Genomic DNA, 19941 nt, shown 5'->3' with positions numbered 1-19941 from the left:
CACACACACACACACACAGACACACACACACACACACACACAAAATACATAATGAAAAATTAAAGAACAAAGAAGTAAAAGAGAATCTTATTTAAAATTATATTTCTTTGATTCCTAATCCAGTATAACATTTTAAAAATATTTAAATGGCATTTTGCTTTTCTTCTTTTGTGAGTTCCCAGGGTTTTGCTCTTGGTTTATTCCCTTTAAGACTTTACGTCTTTATATTTAATTCCCATTGTCATTGTGATTTATATAGCAAAGCTGTGAAGCCCTTATCTTTCATTCTGCATGTTTTTCTAGTTTTCTTCGCTTTTTGTTCTGTCTGCTTTTTAACATTAAGGGTTCAATTCTCTTTAGCCAAATATTTGTTGTCATACTTTGTTGGGGACCCCTGCTGTGAAGTCGTAGTCTCTCCATGTCTGGGTGGCCCACGGGCTCAGTTTCATATGCAGATGACTCCTTTCAGCAGAGTACCTGACTTACCTTTGAAGTAGCCGCCATAGAAAACATGGCCTCTGGCTCTGGAAATGCCATGCTTTCCTGTGTGATTTTTCAAGCAGTCTGACAGTCTAGCAGCCTGACGGGGGCCCATTTCCACACGCAAATGAGGCATCCCCAAAATACCTATCAGCTAAAGCTTTTACCACTAACCCCATGGTATAAAATATCCCAGTCTTCTCTCAATATAGAGAGCTGGATCACTAGGAGCTAGGAGCTGAACACTTAATAAAGCTGTAACACGGACTAAGCAGAGTCCTGCGCCTTACGACTGATCCAGCCTCTGGGGGGGGGGTAGCATTCCTCCTTCCCCGACTCATGAAGTCCCAGCTTCAGCCGCCTTGCGCTCTCCCTTGTGATCCAAATGGTGTGTGCCATATTCCCAGCCTACAATGTGTTTCTATTATATTCACCCACATTCCTATATCCACCCACCCCCTCCCTGACTACCCAACTTTGTGTCCTTCTTTTGGAAACACATCTAGTCCAATTTGCACTGCCCATTTACTCTTGAGTGTAAAGCCTTCCACTAGAGTGTGGTCAACTTACTAGGGCTACATTCTTAAAGAAAACTTTCTCTTGTTCTTTCAGCACCTATCATTTGCCAGTAACTCCTCAGTTAGGTGTGAGACATCATAGCCACTTCCCTTCTCCATGTTGGGATTTTGTCAGGCATGATCTTTACAGGTCTTGTGCATGCTGTCACGTCACAATCACTGTGAGTTCATATGTGCAACTACCCTGTTGTGTCCAGAAGACTCTCATTGCATCATCTACATCCTCAGGCTCTTTTGGTCTTTCTATCCCCTTTTCCACCATGATCCCTGAGCTTTGGGGGGGGGTGGGTAATAAAGGTGTCCCATTTTGGCTGAGCATTCTGCAGTCTCTTATTAGCTGCATATTGATCAGTTGTTGGTCTTTCTATTAATAACCATCTACTGCAAAATGAAGCTTCTTTCATAATGGTTGACAGATGTACTAATCTATGGATATAATGATAAATAATTAGGAATCAGCTTAATACTATATCCATTTAGCAGAAAAATAGTAGGTTCTTTTCTGGGACCTATGGTCTGCTTATACACAGGTTCTTGGGCTCTGTGACTAGTGCTAAGTTTAGGTTCCATCTTGTGGAGCAAGTCTTAAATCCAGTCAGAAAGTTTTTGGTTACTCCCATGATGTTCATGGCACTACTGCACTAGCAGGCCTGTCTTGTCAGACCTGTAGTTATTATAGCTCACAGGATTAACAGCTGGGTAAGATATGTAGCTCAGAGAGTTCACAGCTGAGTAAGACTGATGATTACTTTTCTTCTTGAGTAGCATGCATAGCACTGTTCAGCACTATGAATGCTAGCCAGTAGATGATGCTTCCAGGCTTGATTTCTCCATGTTCTGTGACTCAAGTATGTGGTATCTTCAGCAATAAATTCTTACCATCAAGTTCTGGAGGGTAACCAAGAGCACTGGCAACAGCCCATAATCTTTTTTAAAATTATTTTTATTTATTATTTTTATTTTTTGTGTATGAGTTTTATGCCTACATGTAGGTAAGTGTACCTGTGTCATGCAATGCCAGCAGAGGACAGAAGAGGCTGTTGGATTCCCTGAACTGTAGTTACAGACAGTTGTTAGCTGCCATGTGGGTGCTGGGATTCGAACCTGGGTCTTCTGCAAGAACAACCAGAGTTCTTAACTGCTGAGTCATCTCTTGAGCCCCCAGCCCGTAGTCTTTAAAGGTCATATGGAACTCCACTGACCAAAAACTCCAAAAGAAATAACCCATTCCTGGCACTGGGCTTTTTATTTGTTAATCTTTGATGTCTAGTAGGGGCATTGTTCCCACATCGTAGGGTAACATTAAACTCATTCATACATTTTATTTTGTGTATGAGTATTTTACCTGTATGTATGTAAGTGTACCATGTGCATACAGTGCCTACAGAGTCCAGAAGAGGGCATTGGAGTCCCTGGAACTGTAGTTAGAGACAATTGATAGCCACCATATGGTGCAGAGATCTGAATCCAGGTCCTCGGCAAGAGCAATCAGTACTCTTAACCCCTGAGCCATCTCTCTAGACCCATTAAACTCTTTTTATATGTGTGTATGTATATGTTTTAGGACTTTTTTACAGTAGTAGATCTCCATATGACTTTTTCAAAAGGTTTTTAGTTATCCTTCCCTGTATCTCCTCCTCTCCCTGCCTTCCTATCCCTCATGCTTTGACCCTTTAACCCTTCATGTCCATTCCTATTCCTTTTGCTCCTGTGTTCTCTCTTCCCTCAGAAAAGCCTTACATCCCAGTATGGCTCTTTTTTTTTTTTCTTTTTAATTAAATAACCCTGGTACTTCTTTTTGATTTAGATGGTGTGTGTGTGTGTGTGTGTGTGTGTGTGTGTGTGTGTGTGTGTTCTTTCTTTTCTTTTTTGAGAGAATATTTCACTATGGAACACAGGCTGGTTTCAAATTTACTGTGTAGCCCATGCCATGAACCTCTTGCCTCAGCTCGGCTTAAACGCTAGGGTTACACGTACACCATGACACATAACTCTCATTATAATTTATATATATATATATATACATATATATAAATATAAAATCACTTATTTTGTTTAGTATGCAAAGAAATGGGTTTCATTGTGAAAATTCCACACATATGTATCATTATACTTTGCTCTCTCCCCTATTTCCCCTTCTTTTTTCTGGACCCTTTCCTCTTCACAAATAGACCTCCTTTCTGTTTTCATGACATACGTATTACATTATCCTCTTGTTCCCCCTCCTGCCTCCCTTTAGACCTCATTATTGTCTCTCGTCATTTTGTACCTTCCTCTCTCTCCCCCTCTCCCTCATGTGTATGTGTGTATAAATTTAAATCTGGATTCTGTATCTAAAGAAACATATGTATGTGTACCACATTTTCTTTATCCATTAATCTGTTGATGGATGAGTAGGTTATGATGAATTTGCAGCAGTAAACATAAATGTGCAAGTATCTCTGTGGTATGTTGCATTAGAATTCTTTGGGTATATATGCCCAGGATGGTATGGCTGGGTCATATGGTAGTTACATTTTAGTTTTTTGAGGAACCTTTACCGTTGTGGCTATGAAAGTTCACATTCCAACCAACAGTGACTAAGGATTATTCTTTCTCCACATTCTCCCCCAGCTTTTGTTGTCATTTATTTTCTTGATGATATCCACTTGACTGTGGTGAGATGGAATCTCAAAGCAATTTCCTTGATTGCTAAAGATATTGGACCTTTCTTTCAACTATTTACTGTCTATTTGCATTTCTTCCTTTAAGAACTCTATTCAATTCATGAGCACATTTATTGATCAGATGATTTAGTTTGGTGAGATCTCATTTTTTAATTCTTTGTAGAATATAGATACTAATTCTCTGCCAGATGTATATTTGGCCAAGATTGTCTCCCACTCTGTACAGTATCTCTTGACTGTGTTGATATTTTCCTTTTCTGTGCAGAAGATTTTGTTTTCACACCATCCCATTTGTCAGTATTTGTGGTTATTTCCTGTGTTACCAGAGTTCTTTTCAGAAAGTCCTTGCCTTTGCCTGTATTATTTTGAAGTGTTTTTCTATATTTTCCTTTAGCAGTTCCAGAGCTTTAGGTCCTACATTAAAGTCTTTGATCCATTTTGAATTGATTTTTGCTTAGGGTGAGAGATATGGATCTACTTTCATTCTTTTGCATTTAGATACCCAGTTTTCCCAGCACTTTTCATGTTTACTTGTAAAAGTAAAAATTAGAACAGAGAAAATGAGGGGTATCTGTGTGACTACACCCTCTACTCTCTGGTGACACCAGTGGAAAGGTTCAAGATAATCTTAGAAGACATTCTCAGTGCAGAGCCCCAGCCTCACTTGGCCCTCTGAGTTCTCTGCAGCTGTGTTCAGTTCCATCAACTGTGATGAACACCTCTAGGTGTGTACTTTCTCAGCCTCTACAGCCTCTAGTGCAGCATCTTCTTGAATGCTCTCATGAAGTCATCTGTCAGGCCTGATATGTCATTCCCTCAGACCTGGAGAGAGGTTATAAATCCATCTTACTGCTTTACTCATAGTTTGGAGGCTTCTTGGGAAGGCAGGTATCACCTCTAGATCTATTGGGAGTTATTCCGTGAGGCTTTCTTGGGCCTCCAGCTCTGTCCCAGGTGGATGTCTGGTTTTACGGCAAATGCCAAAGGACAAATTGTGTCCCTTCCAAAACTTTTGATGAAAGGAAGTTTTGATGAAGGGAAGTCGAACAAGATACACTTGGGTTGGAACTTGTAATATATTTCTTGACTGCCGAAAGAAGGGAAGGCCCAGAGGACTGAAGAGGTGCGGTCAAAAAGCCATGGTCTTGCATAAAACTCATCCTCCCCTGGCCTCCCTGGGATAGACCTTAGCTTCATAGCTTAACTTCATAATGTTTCACCTCTCACACCACCCTTTAGCTCACCTCTTCAGCACTTCTCTCACCCCATATACCTTGCTCTCTGTCCTTGGGGCTCTTGGTACCTCTGACTGCATCTTGAGTACCTCCTTTATCCTCAGTAGTCTGTGTCCCATCTCACCTTCTTGAAGTCTCCACCTCCCTCCTTCTCCAGCCTGTGCCTCTCTTTCCATCTGTTTCCACTTTGCACATACATACTTGACTGTGTCTGATATGCCAAAGAATTTAAGCTGGTTATTCAACTTGATGTACTCATGAATGTAAGTATAGCTGGATTGAGATATTTCTCTTTTCAGTTTTTGATGGGGCCAGAAATTTAAAACATTTTGTACTGGGCTGACTTTACTCTTATTTGAAGCATTTTATTTCATTAAATAAATAATAGCATTCATTTAAATATGCTATGCTAACTATATTGTGAATTATCACACTTTTCCATTTGGGGATCTTTGCAACTATGATTAGATAGATGGAAGGATAGAGGGAGGAAGAAGGAAGGGGAAGAAGAGCTGGATTATGGATGAAATGGAAGGAAGGTTAGCTATTTCACATATGACAGTCTGAATGGATAACCCACCTTCCTTGGAATCCTTCTTTCTCTTCAAGGGTCCCCTACTAACCAGTCTCTTGTTTCCTTTTTGGTGTGTGTACACATGGTGGGCTCTGGAAACCTCAGGATGAAGTTTTAACTGTGATCCGAAGAGTGGATGATAATTGGGCAGAAGGCATGCTGGGAGACAAGATCGGCATTTTCCCCCTCTTGTATGTGGAGGTAAGCTCACTAATACATTCCTTCCATTTTCGTTGATTCACAAGAATGGGGGATCCTGGCCACAGAGCCGATTTCTAAGAGAGATGGAGTTTCCTCAAAAAGAGATTAATGTTTCAGAATTGCCCAGAGGCTTCCATTAAATAGCCCTGGGTACATGAGGATTGTATTGGCCAGGTTTCAGTGGTCCATTTCAGGCCTGGCTGAAATCCTCTCACTGTGGGCTCTGAGGGTAGGGCCTAGACAGCCTTCCCCAACTTCGGTTAGACACCTAGGCCCATGACTCATTTTTCTGAGACTTCCAAGTACTACAATATTGTCTCCCAACCAACCCGAAGGAGAAGAGTTTATGGCTGAAGCTGTGTCTCTCTGGACACTCAGACAGATCTGCAGGAAACACTGCAGACCACTGTCCATGTCCTGACCCAACCCCTCCTTGCATTCCTGGTAGCTGAGCAGTTCATCCAATAAGAGTCACTCAGCATAGGCGAGCCGGGTCTGAGACCTATTTCCTGTCTCCATTTTGTGGTCAGAGAGCCCTCCTTTTCTAGTGCCAAGCTATGGGACAGTTGCTGAGCAGAGCCCATGTGAACTGCTGCTTCTCCCCATGATGTTAGTTAGAGTGTGTGCCCAGGTATGTGTATCTACCATTTGACAGTGCAAGGCTATGTGTCATCCATGAGGGCCACATGCTTTTATCCAGAAACCACTGGGGTCATTCCATAAGAAGCATTTCAGCTAAGACTGACTGCAAAACACTTCTCAGTACTTTATCTTACAACAGTGTGGACATCAGAAAATGATGACCACCCCACTTTGTAGATGAAGAGACACGGTCTGTAGGTGCTGGAGAGTGTTAGGTCCCACAGCTATTGCATGGAACATGGGTGGACTGCCTTAGCCCTTTACTCTCCTGTTCTACCTGGTCTCCCACAAATGACCCAAACTTTATTCAATTTAGTGTGGCATTCTCTCTGACTGCTGGCATACCTTCTACACAAGAACTTGAGAGCCACAAGAAGAGCAGGCAGGGAACATGGCCATCAGGACGTGCATGTGGTAGATATTTGTTAGAAATATCCACAGCTCTTTGCTGTCCACAGGGTAAAGGCCCAGTGTTTTGGCATGGCTTTCAAGGCCCTTTGCAGTCTTTCCCTAGTTGTTTTTCCAGCCTCGGATCTCATCACTTCCGCTCCTTCTCCCCAAATATCCTGAATAACACTTGATTTGGATTAACTGCTCAGGAGATCCAAGGCCCTGCCCCAGCAATGTAGTAAATACACACACACACACACACACACACACACACACACACCTCCTCTGTGTCTAGTTCTTTTGTAACACCTAGTTTCCTTGAATACCTCCTGAAATTCCCACACATTCTACGTTTGCTGTACCGCTCCTTTCTGACTTTTGCTGTTTCTGTATCAGTTCCCTTCTGAAGTGCTAAGATGCAGAGCAAAAGCCTGACATTTGCCCATGCACCCTCCAGGTTCTAGGGACGGGTACACCAGAAAGTCATGACTTAGCAAAAGCTGTCATCCATCTGGAAGATCTGACAGGTATTTGAACTTAGCTTGTGAGAGTCAGAAAGATGTGTTTGGAGGGAGGCTAGGGTTGTAGTTTGGGCTTCAGCTCTAGCAAAGGACACTGCCTGGGGTGCTGCTTGTCCTCTAGTGTTCATGTGGAAATGTGACCAGATGGTTTGACCTTGTATTGTCTGCATGCCTTAATCCATGCTCATATAAGATGAAATACACAAGAGTCTCCTGGAAAGCCCTTCCATCTGGGGCTTGAAGCATGGTATAGTAACAGCAGGTTTGGGGGCAAGTGTCTGGCTAGGACCCTGCTAACTCACCAAGGAACTATTGCCAGGCCTCACCCTCCTGTCAGTGTGGTACAGATCATGATATCTGGGCCATTGTGAACCTTAAATTAAAAATAGCACACACTGAAAACTGCATTGTGCTTTCCAGTTGTGACTGGCTGCTGCCTAGGCTTGTCCAGGCAAGCATAGTGAGACAAAGGTTACAGTTGTGGCTGGAAACTGCCTCCCTGTGAGCTGACAGCTGTGCTCAGAAGTCAGAGCCTGTCTCAAGAAATGATTACAGCTCCGAGTGCTCCATAGACATTATGTTCTTGCCATCCTCTCTATAATTCCCATACTCAGCTGTCAAAGCATCCATACAGTGGCTGAGCTGCTGGCCCCAGGCCTGCCTCTTTCCTTGCTGTACTGTCCCAACATTTTGCTTCATGTCCTTCCCAGCTCCTCTGCCTACTGCCCTAGGTCCCTGGCTTCAGGTCCCAGCACTGCCAGTTTTTTCATTTTTCCTAACAGTTTTGTGAACTTTTCATCAGCATTCTCACACTGAGACCAAGGACCGCTTCCTAGTCATCAGATGACAGTTGGGTAGTATACACATGTGAAAGGCTGGCCTGACCCCATGCTGGTGTCCACTTGGATGCAGAGAGAAGCCTGGGCCATCACCTTTAAGAATAGGAATGATAGAAATCGAGGGATGTGACCAGAATTAAGCTCCAACACTCAACAACACCTTCCATCCAGGTCCTTAGTCCTCAAGGGGTCAGAATAACTTGTTGCTGTTTTGGTTTTCCAGAATGCACTTGTGCTAATAGAAGTAAAAATGCTCAGCCTCGGGGAGTTTCTCCTCCCCCAGTGAAGGAGTCAAGGATAGTGTAAATGGGCTCTAGGGTAGCTAGAAGAGCTCCAGTTGTCAGTGATGGCTCTCCCTGTGGCATGAGTACCCACTTGTGAACTCCCATCCAGCACAGTCCCTATCCACAGGGCTCCAAATAAGTGTGCTCATGGTCTTCCCTTGGCCCAGCCCTCAGCTAGCAAAGGCAGTTCAGGAGTATCATGGGCTTCAGATATGTACCCAACTGGACACATCTCCCGTGCTTCACCTGTGCATTAGATGTGTGGCCCGTAGCCAACCTTGTCATCTTCCTGAGAACCAGAGACCCATGTCCTCCAGGAGCTGGAGGCCTAGAGCACCTGGGGTGCATCTTATCAATGATGTACTCTGAATAGTGAGAGAAACTGAGGAGGAGGCTAGCTCTGGACAGTGGGGGCATCCTCATCCCAGGACTCATAGGAGCTGCCCGACCTAAGCCTGTACTCTGATGTCCTTACATTTGGGTGTTGAACAAAGCGTTCAGGAAACTGCTTGGTACTGTCTATAGATTCTGAAACAAAGAATGGTAGCAGAACCAAAATCCTGATTAAGCCAAATAGATGCTAATCCACCCCCTAAAAAGGGAGAGGTTATTGATGGCAACTGTTTCAGGGAGGGTCCTTGGTTTCAGGAGTACAATGGTGGTGTGCACTGCCCGAGTTTGCTGACCCTCAGTCGCTCAGCTCACTGGACTTGGATTGTCCTGCTGGTACAACAAAGCAGCCCATCACATCGCGTCACTAACTGTAGAGGGAATGTTCTTTTGACCTCCTGCCTCTAAACAGTGTTAGCACTTACAGGCACAGCTGACGGTTCCACTGGGAAAAGCAGACCTCTGCAGCTGTGAATCAGTGCATGGTCCCTGCTGCTGTGAATCTGTTAGCAACCGCTTAGTGCTGGTCACTTCTGCCTTTGTCTTGATTTTCAGCCACTTAACTTGGCAGAAGAAAGTTTTCAAGGAGGAAACTCAAGAGAGTGTGTGCATGAGTCAGGTTTCTCCAGAGAGAGAGAGAACCAATGGGATATATAAATATATGAAAGGAGATTTATTATGGAAATTTACTCATGCAATTATAGATGCCGAGAAACTGCACAACAGACCATTGGGATGTGGGTAGTGTGACTCAGTCCAAGTTAAAGGCCTCAGAACCAGCTATGCTCATGGTGGATCTCTCAGCTTCAGTCAGAAGCTCTGAGAATTGGGAGAGGGTCACTGCTAGTGTAAGGCCTGCTGGGTGTGGACCAGCATTTTACAGTGCTAACCCAACTATGAGAAATAACTCCCAAATGGTTTTGGACAGGTCTTTCATAGGAGACTTTTGGTATATTCTCAAAAGGCCATGATAAGACAATATATCATTGGGAAACCCTTTATCCTCACTCACGAGACTCCCCAGGGACTTCTTCTTCAGTCACTGATGAGCCACAAACCTACCCTAACCACTGACAGGGCCAAAGCCTAAGTGGACAGGGTTTGAGCTTCCTCTACTTGCTTAGCCAGACAGTCTCTGCCCACTGATGCACCCCAGCCTTGCATCAGAGAAAACTTGCATGTTGTCAGATCTTCCAGGGAAATTGAGGCTGGAGAGCCAGATGCTATTTCAGGATATTCATAGCTCCTAACAGGACAGGTGCATGATCGTGGACACATGGCAAGTATACGTAGCTTTAGCCAGAGAGAAGTTTACACAGGTATAGACAGACCAGTATGCCTGTTTTCTGTTTTCTGATTGTTTTGGTAATTAGAAGAGTGATCAGAAACAAGTGTGTGAACATCCCCATTGGCAGGATGTGTCATTTGTGAGCTACCATGGTTCAAGAAGAAAATGTCTGCCAGCTCATGTGTAATTCTGTGATTGCTGAGTGCAGGGCCTTGTTTTAGATCTGGAAGAAAAGGGAGAAAAGGCTTATGCAAGTTGTCTTCAAGAGACTAGATTAAACTGAGTGTGCCAGCCCTGTGGTCATCTGAATAGTCAGTTGTAAGACATTACACTGTACCTGCCTTGTCTGATGCTGTGGACCTCCCTCACCTCATCCTGGCTTCTGCCCTCTCACTATACAAGGCACCCAGGGCCCTTTGCAGGACCCTCCTTTGAATATCAAGCCCTGTAATATCTGCAAACAAGCTCCACCTCTCATCTATTTCAAGAATAGTCTTGGGTAAGCAGATGTGGTTCTGTTGGCCCAGTAAGAAACCCATGGGCCAGCCCCACCCAGGACAGAGCTTTGCTTTACTTTCTTACCAGGACACATCACTCACAGACACAGTAAAGAATCAAAGTAGGTGAAAGATGGGATTACTTTTGCACTTGACTTGAGCCCCCTCAACTGGCTCCTTGCTGACCTGATGTGGCTCTGCCCCTACCCATCTTCCTACTCAGGGACTCTGGTCCTCAGAACTGTCCCCTGAAGCTATCCTGAAGCCACCAGCTCCTGCCTGCCTGCCATCTTCCATGATTGTAGGCTGGGGGTATCAACTGACCTTCATCAAGATGGTGTATGTATTAGTCACTTTCCTGTTGCTGTGATAGAAACACTGACCAAAGCAATTTACAGAAGGAAGAATTTATTTGAGCTTACAGTTCCAGGAGAATTACAGTCCATCTTGGTGGGGAGGTATGGCAGCAGAGGTGGCTGGAGGAGGAGCAGCGGAAGGTAAGCTCTACACCTTCCAGTAAGCACAGGAAACAAGAGCAACTGGAGATCTGGCAAGGCTTAAGAACTCTGTAAGCCCACCCCCAGTGACGTGCTTCCTCCAGGATAGCCACGCCTTCTAAGACCTCCCAAAACAGCACCATCATCTAGGGACAAAATGTCCAAATACTTGGAGCCTATGGGGGACATTTTCATTCAAACCACCACAGTGTGTATACTTGTCTGGTCTTTTCATTTTGACATTTCCTATCTGAGGGATCCAGGCTGGTGACTCACAGATTCACAGTGACTCATGGTGACTCACGGTGGCCTGAGAAGTTCTAATCTCACCCTTTAAGAGCCAAGGACAGTGGAGGTTTCTGGCCTCCATAGCATACCTAGGCAGTGCTTGTCAACACTTCCTCCCAAGCCAAGTGGCTTTCCTCAGTCCTCATCCTCCTCAGCTTCCCACATTTAATACACACCCTTCCCTCTTGCAGTTATGTTCCTTGGCCACTTAACTTTTAGATGACCCCTAAATATCTATCCCATTCTGGCTCATTTCTTCATTATACTTGGAGTTCAAGGTCCTCTTGGGGACTTTCCTTGATGCCATGCCCTGTCACATACTGTCTGCAAACACTCTCCGTCTACCATCAAACCATAAAACAGCCTGAGGGAACAGGGGTGACTCTCTTCTCTTGGTGAGAAATTGGTGCACCAGCAATACCCAGGGGCCTCAGCTAGTGTTAGGCACCCAAGCTCCCTGCTGTCAGGGATCCCAGTGAGGAATCACTTTGTGGCTTGTCTGAACCGTCACTGACTAGCCTGCAGTGTCTCTTCTGACTGTTTTCAGACCATGCCGACTTTCTCCCAGAATTTCAGAATAAGGCCACCTCTTTAGGGAATGAGTCTTAACCTGGAGATAGACCCAGGGGAACATCATTCACATTTTAAAAAGCAAAATTCACTGTGAATTTAAGGTGTACAACCTATTAGAAGATGCAAACACAGTAAAGTTACTATAGTGGAACAAATTAGCCCATCCACCGTCTCACTTAGTTACCCCCTTTTCCCTTTGGCAAGAACAGCTGCAGTTTACTCTCGTTACACCTATTAATAACAGCCATGCTTGTGTTGTGCCTTAGGTCTTTTATTCATGCCACATGCCGGCTACTTTGTACCCTTTGACACATTTTCTCCTCTGTACCTTGGTAATCACTGCTTCGTTCTCTACACATTTGACCCCTTTCAGAATCCGTGTTTTGAATGAGATCATTTCTCTTTTTTCTCTCTGTGTCTGACTTACTTTACTCAGCATCATGCTCTTTAGGTCCATGTATATTGCAGCAAATTTACACTTAAAGAAATTGGGGCCACACACCTGTAGTCCAGGTACTCATGAAGGTCCTTGAGGCCTGGAGTTTTAGGTCAGTCTGAGCAGCATAGTGAGACTCTGAGTCTCTGAAAAATAAAATGCAAAATTAAGTAAATTATAAAAATAAAGAAATTGGGGTAGAACTTGGTGGGTTTGCTTGTTTGTTTATTTTCAGATTCCACACAGTCCTGGGAGCAGGGGAATCCAGGACCTGGGGTGTTCCAGTCCTAACTCTGGAGATGGGAGCCCCCCTGCCAAGCAGAGATGTTTCCAAGGCTACACAGTCCTTGGGCAAGCCTGTTTGAAGTTTACAGTTTTCAGACAGAGTGGTGAGAGCTTGTGTAGCCGTGAGAGTTGCCCTGGGTGCCTACATGTGACAGCAGAACATTTCATGGCTGAGGTCAAGCCAGTGTTTAGCTCAAAAGGAAAGATGTACCTGATTTTGTAGCTGGAGACAAACATCCACTAGTTAGCTAAGTTGGGGAGGAGTCCCGGGGGCTCCCAGGTATCTTTCTTCCACAGCAGAGGCCAAGCCTTTGTGGGGAACTCTGACCTTCAGGTGCTGCAGCCCGTGTTTCTAGCACTTGGCAAGGGATTTTTACCAAATCCATACTCCAGGATAGTTGGGTGAACACCTTACCTTTAGCTTTTGGTACACTTCCTGCTAAGAAAAAATTATATGCAAGTTCATTGTGATCCTGGCACTTTTCAAATTTAGCAAAATTATTCAACCATGCATGTGTATTTTGGGAGGATTTCTGTACCTACTCAATTCCATCACTTTTCAAAGTGAGAAAAGGCAACTAGGTCTGGCTTTGTCTCCTGTTCAACTCTCTCAGAAACTCAAAGCCTCCCTCTCTGTTGCTTTTTTGTCCTTCAAGCCCTCCAAAGTTAAAGTAATTGACGGTTGTGGTTTAAAGCTTTTTAGGACTGTCTTCCCCAGGGGAAGCCAAGGCCAAGGTTTGGTTTATCACCACATTTTCCAAACGTCTTTTCAGTGATCCCCCCCTTCATTTAAAAATATATTTTATTCTTTGAGGACTTCATAAATGCATGCAATGTATCTTGATCATATTTACCCTTTCTCCCTCCCCAGAACTCCTCCAAGAGCCACTCCATCCCAACAGTATGTACTTTTTAAAAAATAGTCCATCAAGTCCAATTTGTGCTGCCTGTATCATATCGTATATCATATCATATCATATCATATCATATCATATTATATTATACGCCATGGGTGTGGGACCATCCACTGGAGTGTGGTTGACCTACAAGGCTGCCTGTATCATATCGTATATCATATCATATCATATCATATCATATCATATCATATCATATCATATTATATTATACCCCATGGGTGTGGGACCATCCACTGGAGTGTGGTTGACCTACAAGAGACCATAGTCTTAAAGAAAACTGACTCTCCCTCCTCCAGCATCCATCAGCTGTCAATGGCTCCTCAGCTAGGCTAGTTGGAAATTCATGAGTTCCTCTCTACACCATGATGGAATGTTTACTGGCTTGATCTTACGCAAGTCTTGTGCACACAGCCACAGTTGTGTGAGTTCATGAGCACATTGGTCCTGTCATGTCTAGAAGACACTGTTTTTTTTCTAGTTCCCCTGACCTCACATATTTTCCACCCCCTCTTCTGCTATGGTCCCTGCTTGAAAGGGGGCTATGATACAGATGTCCCATTTGTGGCTGAACACGCCACAATCACTTCTTCTCTGCATTTTGACCAGATGTGACTTTCTGCATTAAACGTCATCAACTGCACAAAGAAACTTCTCTGATGAGGTCCAAGAGCTTCACTAGTCTACAGGAAGAAAGATATGAATTTAAAGGGCAATTTGATACTATGTTCATTTAGTAAATTAATAGTAGTGTTACCAGCATGAAACAGAAAGCAGTGAGATCCCAAAGTCAATCAGGAAGTTATTTATTTTTTTGGTACAGGCAAAACTGTGCTTGCATTTAGGCACAGACCATGCTGCATTTCTTTTTCTTTGTTTAGGGGGAGGGTTCCTGCTACAGTAGTAGATTCACCCCTGCTGCCTGTGAGCTCCACCGCTGTGAATTCTTGGCCAGCCTGCAGCACCAGTCATGTGCTTCCTCCTGTGAAGTGAGCATTATATCCAAACAGAAAGCTGTTGGTTACCCCATAACGTTCATGCTGTGATTGTACCCATGAGTATAACTCACCGTGCCTGTCATTATTGCAGTGTTTAGCATTCACAGCTAGGTTAGACTGTTGATGACATTTCTCCCAGTACTTTTCAGTATTATGAGAGCTAGAAAGCAGGAAGGAAGTTTCCTGGTCAGTACCAGCTTGATTTCCTCTTGTTCTGTGACCAATATGTGTAGTGTCTTCAGCAGAAGTGTCTTAACCTAAAGTTCTCATGGGTAACCAGGAGCAATGACACTAGCCTGTGCTGTTTTGGTGGTCTCTAATGTGCCTCTGATCAACTCAAGAAGAGATATCCCTTGAGTTTTTTTATTTGGCAACGTATGACTTAGATGAGTGTAATGCTCTGTTTAGGGTAACTCCATTTTAAAAGTTCCTACATGGCCTTTTCAAACATCCTTAGAGTTTTTTATTCCTTCTCCAACCCCTCCTCTGCCCTACCCTCCCATCTCTCTCCCAGCTTAAGCCTCCTACCCATTATTCTCTTGTCACATTTATATCACCTGTGTTCTACTCTTTCTACCACCTGAAGATCTTTCTTCCTCTTCCTCACCCCTTTCTAGTTTCCCCGTTTCAACATGTTAAGCATACAATCTAAAGATTTGATGCTAGGATCCATATATGAGTGAAAACATGCAATGTTTGTCTTTCTAGGTCTGATTTACCTCACTCAGAATGATTATTTCCAGTTCTAATCATATGACTGCAAATTTCATAATTTAGTTTTTTTCATAGCTGAATAAAATTCTATTTTGTATAGGTACCACATTTGTATCATCTATTCATCATTTGACAAACATCTAGGCTATTTCCATGTCTTAGCTATAGAACACCAATGAACAGGGATGAACAGTTATTTCAGTAGTTGGACATAGTCATTTGATATTTACCTCTTCCACACCTTGGATATGCCAGGAGCTGGGTCATATGGTAGATCTATTTTTTGTTTTCTGTGGAACCACCATACAGATTTCCATAGTGGCTACACCAATTTGCATTCTCACCAATAGTACATGAGTGTTCCACTTTTTATATGCCCTCACCAGCATTTGTTGTCATTTGTTTTCTTAATCATAGCCGTTTTGATTTGGGTAAGATGAAATTGCAGAGTATTTGCATTTTCTTGATGGATAAAAAATACTTCTAGGCTATTTGTATTTCTTCTTTTGAAAACTTATTCAGTTCCATAGCTCAATTTTTAATTGGGCTTTTTTAGTTCTTTGTATATTCTAGAAAATACCCTCTCTCAGATGTATAGTTAGTAAAGGTTGCATTTTCTATTCTATGGGCTACCTCTTCACCTGAATGATGGAGTCTTCTTCTGTAACGAAAGTGGTTTTTTTGTTTGTTTCATGAGGTCCCATTTGTCAATTTTGGGTCTTAATGTCTATACTACTAAGTCTTGTTCAGAACCTCCTTTCTTATGCCTATAATTTCCAGTGTATTCTCTACTTTCTTCAGATACAGGGCATTGGGACTTATGTTCAGGTCCTTGATCCATTAGGAGTTGAATTTTGTGCAGAGGAAAAGATAAGGATCCAGTTTTATTTTTCTACAGGTAGCTATCCAGTTCGACCAGCATCATTTGTTGAAGATCCTGTCTTTTATCCAATGTGTATTTTTGGTCTCTTTGTCTGAAATCAAGTGCCTGAAAGAGTATGGGTTTTTAATCTCAATTCTGTTCCATTGGTAATTTGTTGGTTTGGTTTTTTGTTTTTTGTTTGGTTGTTTGGTTGGTTTTATAACTGCCATTTTGTTTTCATTATTATGGCTTTGTAGTGTAACTTGAAGTCAGGAATGATGATAACTCCCAGTGTTTTTGTTATTTGGGATTGTTTTGGATATTCTGAATCATTTCTGCCTTTATCTGGTTTTGGTATTAGTGTAATACTAGCCTTGTAAAAAGGGTACAGAAGTGGTCCTTCCTTTTCTATTTTATGGAATTATTTGAGTAGTATTCATCTTAGTTCTTTGAAGGTTGGTAGAATTCTAAGCTGAATCCTCTGGCTCTGGGCTTTTTTCAGAGGTTTTAAATTAATGCTTCTATCTTGTTGGTTGTTATAGATCTGTTTAAATTATTTACTTCACTTGGTTTAACTTTAGTAGGTCATAAGTATCTAGAAATTTATCCATTTCTTTCAGACTTCCCCATTTAGTGGAATATAAATATTTTAAAGTTTTTTTAGCATTTCATTACAGCATTAATAACAATTTCCAGAGCAAAGATATATCTCTTTCAAAAGTGGATGTAAATTTTTAGGTTCGCAGTTGAATTAATACAGTTATACATTATTGAACTCAGTATAAACCCTATAAGACATAAAATTGAATGAGGTTTTAACCTTTAAAAAAGATCTCCATTTCATTTTAAAATATACTGTTTCTTACAGAAAGACTCATTATTTTTGCCAATAACACTTAGATGTTGGTGGATGCATCTCTAATCTGTATGTATCTGATGATTACTGGTCATAGTCGGTTGCACTCAGATCCTTGGCAACTGTGTATAAATTTTAAAATATGTCCCCACAATTCTCTGAGTTTCCTGTGTGTGTTTTGATGTCTTCTATTTCATCTCTAATTTTACTAGTTTGACTCTTCTCTTTTCTTTGGTTAATTTTGCTAAGGAATTGTCAGTTTTGTTTATCATCTAAAACTTAGCCAGTTGTGGTCTTCTGTGTGCATACACTCTGTTGTATGAGGAAGAGTCACTGGTGAGAGTTGAGGGATGCAACCACAATGCAAAGTAGTTTGGAGAACTCTTAAAGAACTAAAAATGAATCCACCATATGATCTGGTTATACCACTCCTTGGCATATACCCAAAGTACTCATCCTACTGAAGAGATACATGTATATCCATGTTTGTTGCTGTTTTTTCACAATAACTTAGAAATGGAAACAACCTAAATGTCCCTCAACTGACAAATGGATAGAGAAAATATGACATGTTTGCAAAATGGAATTCTGCTTATCAGTACGGAAAGAAGAAATTATGAAATTTTCAGGTAAATGGATGGAGCTAGAGACTGTTATACTAAGTGAAGTAACACAGACTCAGAAAAGCAAGCAACATATGTTTTTCCTCACTTTTGGGTCTTAGCACCAATCCCTTATATGTGAGTACATATCCTGATGTAACAGCAGGAGCCAGGAAGACGGAAGGGAAGCACTGAGGTAAAGGGAAAGAAAGAGCCCAAGTGAAGGGGGATAGTACAGAACAGATGTTTCCAAGGAGGAAATGGGGGAAAAGAGGGTATTTAACTGGGAAGGGAGGTGGGAAAGACATATAAGGAACCATGGGGGTAAAGGGGAAGAAGCAACTCAAGAGAGGGGGGATAATAGCAGACAGATATTATCAAGGGGAAAATGGGAGCACTTAAACTGGGGAGAGAGGAGGGAGGTTAGATAGGGAGAGAGAGGGGGGCGGAGATCAAGCTTAGGTGGCATAAAAAGCCAGAGGGAAATGTATTAACTCAAAACCCCCTGAAAAATACACATACAATATCTGAATATGAATGCATGTGTTTACCTGAAGGCTACCTAACAAGGAACACATTGGCAGACAGGAGAAACTTCTTTTTGAGTTGTTTGTCAGGGTAGTCCAAGAGACTCCCCAAATAACACAGGCTGTTACCACAGCCGTTGATTAACTCCCAGAACTTTAAGGTAAGACCCTATTGTTGAAGACAGGACATATTTCAGACACAGGACTTGGAGCTAAAACTGACCTGGAAGCCTTCTCCCTGAAGACTAGCCCTCATAGTTCTAAGAGGATACTATGCAAGCTGCTCATGGAGAAAACCAATCAATGATCCAATCAAGCCCTGAAGCCTAATAACCACAACAACTGACACAGCAAACTATCTGTATCAATGCAGTAGTGGCACTTTTATCTAGGAGCTAGTCAACAGCTATCTAATTGGACTTAAAGCCCTCTCAATGGGTGAGAACTCATGGGCGGCACTAAAAATATAGCCAAATACACATGACTGGAGAGATCATAGATCCTAGAGAAAACCCTATCTCTGTCATATCTCCAGACAAATGAAATTTCTTACCATATGCTAAATATAAATCCTTATACTTTTAGGCAAGTATATGAGTCAGCATTCATCAAAGAGGCTTCATTTTGCAACAGATGGAGGCTACTATAGGGTTCCACAACTGGTCACACACAGAGAATATATGTCTGAGAGATGCCCAGCCCTAAGTGACAAATCTGCAGTGGGACCTCTACACCCAACATTCAGGGGACATAGCAGAATAAGGGGTAGAGAGAATACTAATATATCCCTTAACTCTCACCAGTGAAGCTTCCTCATAGACTAGAAAGTAATACACACAGAAGGCTACAACAGGCTTAGTTTTAGAGTACAAGAGGCTACAGAATGCATGTCCCCGGATAGGATGCCTACATTAAATTTTACCCACCCATGACTCAGGGACCACTGTGGAAGAGGGGGTGGAAAGATTGTAAAAGCCAGGGTTGATGCATGAACATAAGGAAACAGAGGCTTTCAGGCCACTGGAAACTTGCTCATATGAAATTGCAACAATGGTGACAGCATACGCCTGACCCATACCAACCCAATCAGAGAAAAACCTAGCATAGAATGAGGGAAATAGGCAGTTGAGGAACAGTTGACAACGATTACTCCTGGGTGAGGGGGAGTTGATCTTCTTTAAGTGAGTGACTCTAGATAGGCTGACTAGACACCAGTGGATGAACTTATACTGAGGGTCATCTGGGTATAGTTCATTACCAGAAAGAACTTAACATACATGAGAAAATGCATGAAATACAGTGTGGAGGGTATGGAGGGGCACGGATGGGGGAGGGGGCATCTAAATTTGATTAAATCTATTATATGAAATGTGCAAAAACTCAACAAAAATATATAAAATAATAATAAAAGGCATGTGCTACTGTACTTTATAGATAAGAAATAACTGTAGGGGAGGGAGCAGAGCTGGTGGACATAAAAGACAGTGAAGTCTTTTCCAACTCTGTGAAAAATGTCATGGGGATTTTGATTGGCATTCATTGAATCTATACATGACTCTTGGTAGGATGGTCATTTTCACAACATTAATTCTTCCAATCCATGAGCATGGGAGGTCCTTCCATCTTCTGATGTCTTCCTCAATTTCTTTCAAGAGTTAAAATTTTCCTTGTAGAGCTCTTTAATGTCTTTGGTCAGGTTTATTCCAAGACATATCATTTTTTTTGCAGCTATTGTGAATGGGAGTGTTTCCATGTGCTCTTTCTCTGATTGCTTCTTATTGGTATATAGAAACGCTATGGACTT

The 19941-nt window shown here is 42.4% G+C and overlaps 1 protein-coding gene across 2 annotated transcripts in view; it reads left to right on the top strand.

Annotated features, from left to right (window-relative positions):
* Positions 1-19941, top strand: part of Sh3rf3 (SH3 domain containing ring finger 3) — a 363624-nt gene that overhangs the window by 236367 nt on the left and 107316 nt on the right. Inside the window, exon 3 of one of the 2 annotated variants that reach the window (XM_029570647.1) lies at positions 5639-5734. The exons of the other annotated variant lie outside the window; for it this stretch is intronic. Coding sequence (XP_029426507.1) covers positions 5639-5734 — 96 coding nt within the window. The remainder of the gene's footprint in view (positions 1-5638; positions 5735-19941) is intronic. 2 annotated transcript variants of the gene reach the window in all.

This window comes from Nannospalax galili, unplaced genomic scaffold, assembly GCF_000622305.1.
Source record: "Nannospalax galili isolate Female #2095 unplaced genomic scaffold, S.galili_v1.0 scaffold323, whole genome shotgun sequence".
NCBI classification, from domain to species: domain Eukaryota; kingdom Metazoa; phylum Chordata; class Mammalia; order Rodentia; family Spalacidae; genus Nannospalax; species Nannospalax galili.
The sequence above is the reverse complement of the archived record's forward strand: the minus strand, read 5'-3'. Positions and strand labels throughout refer to the sequence as shown.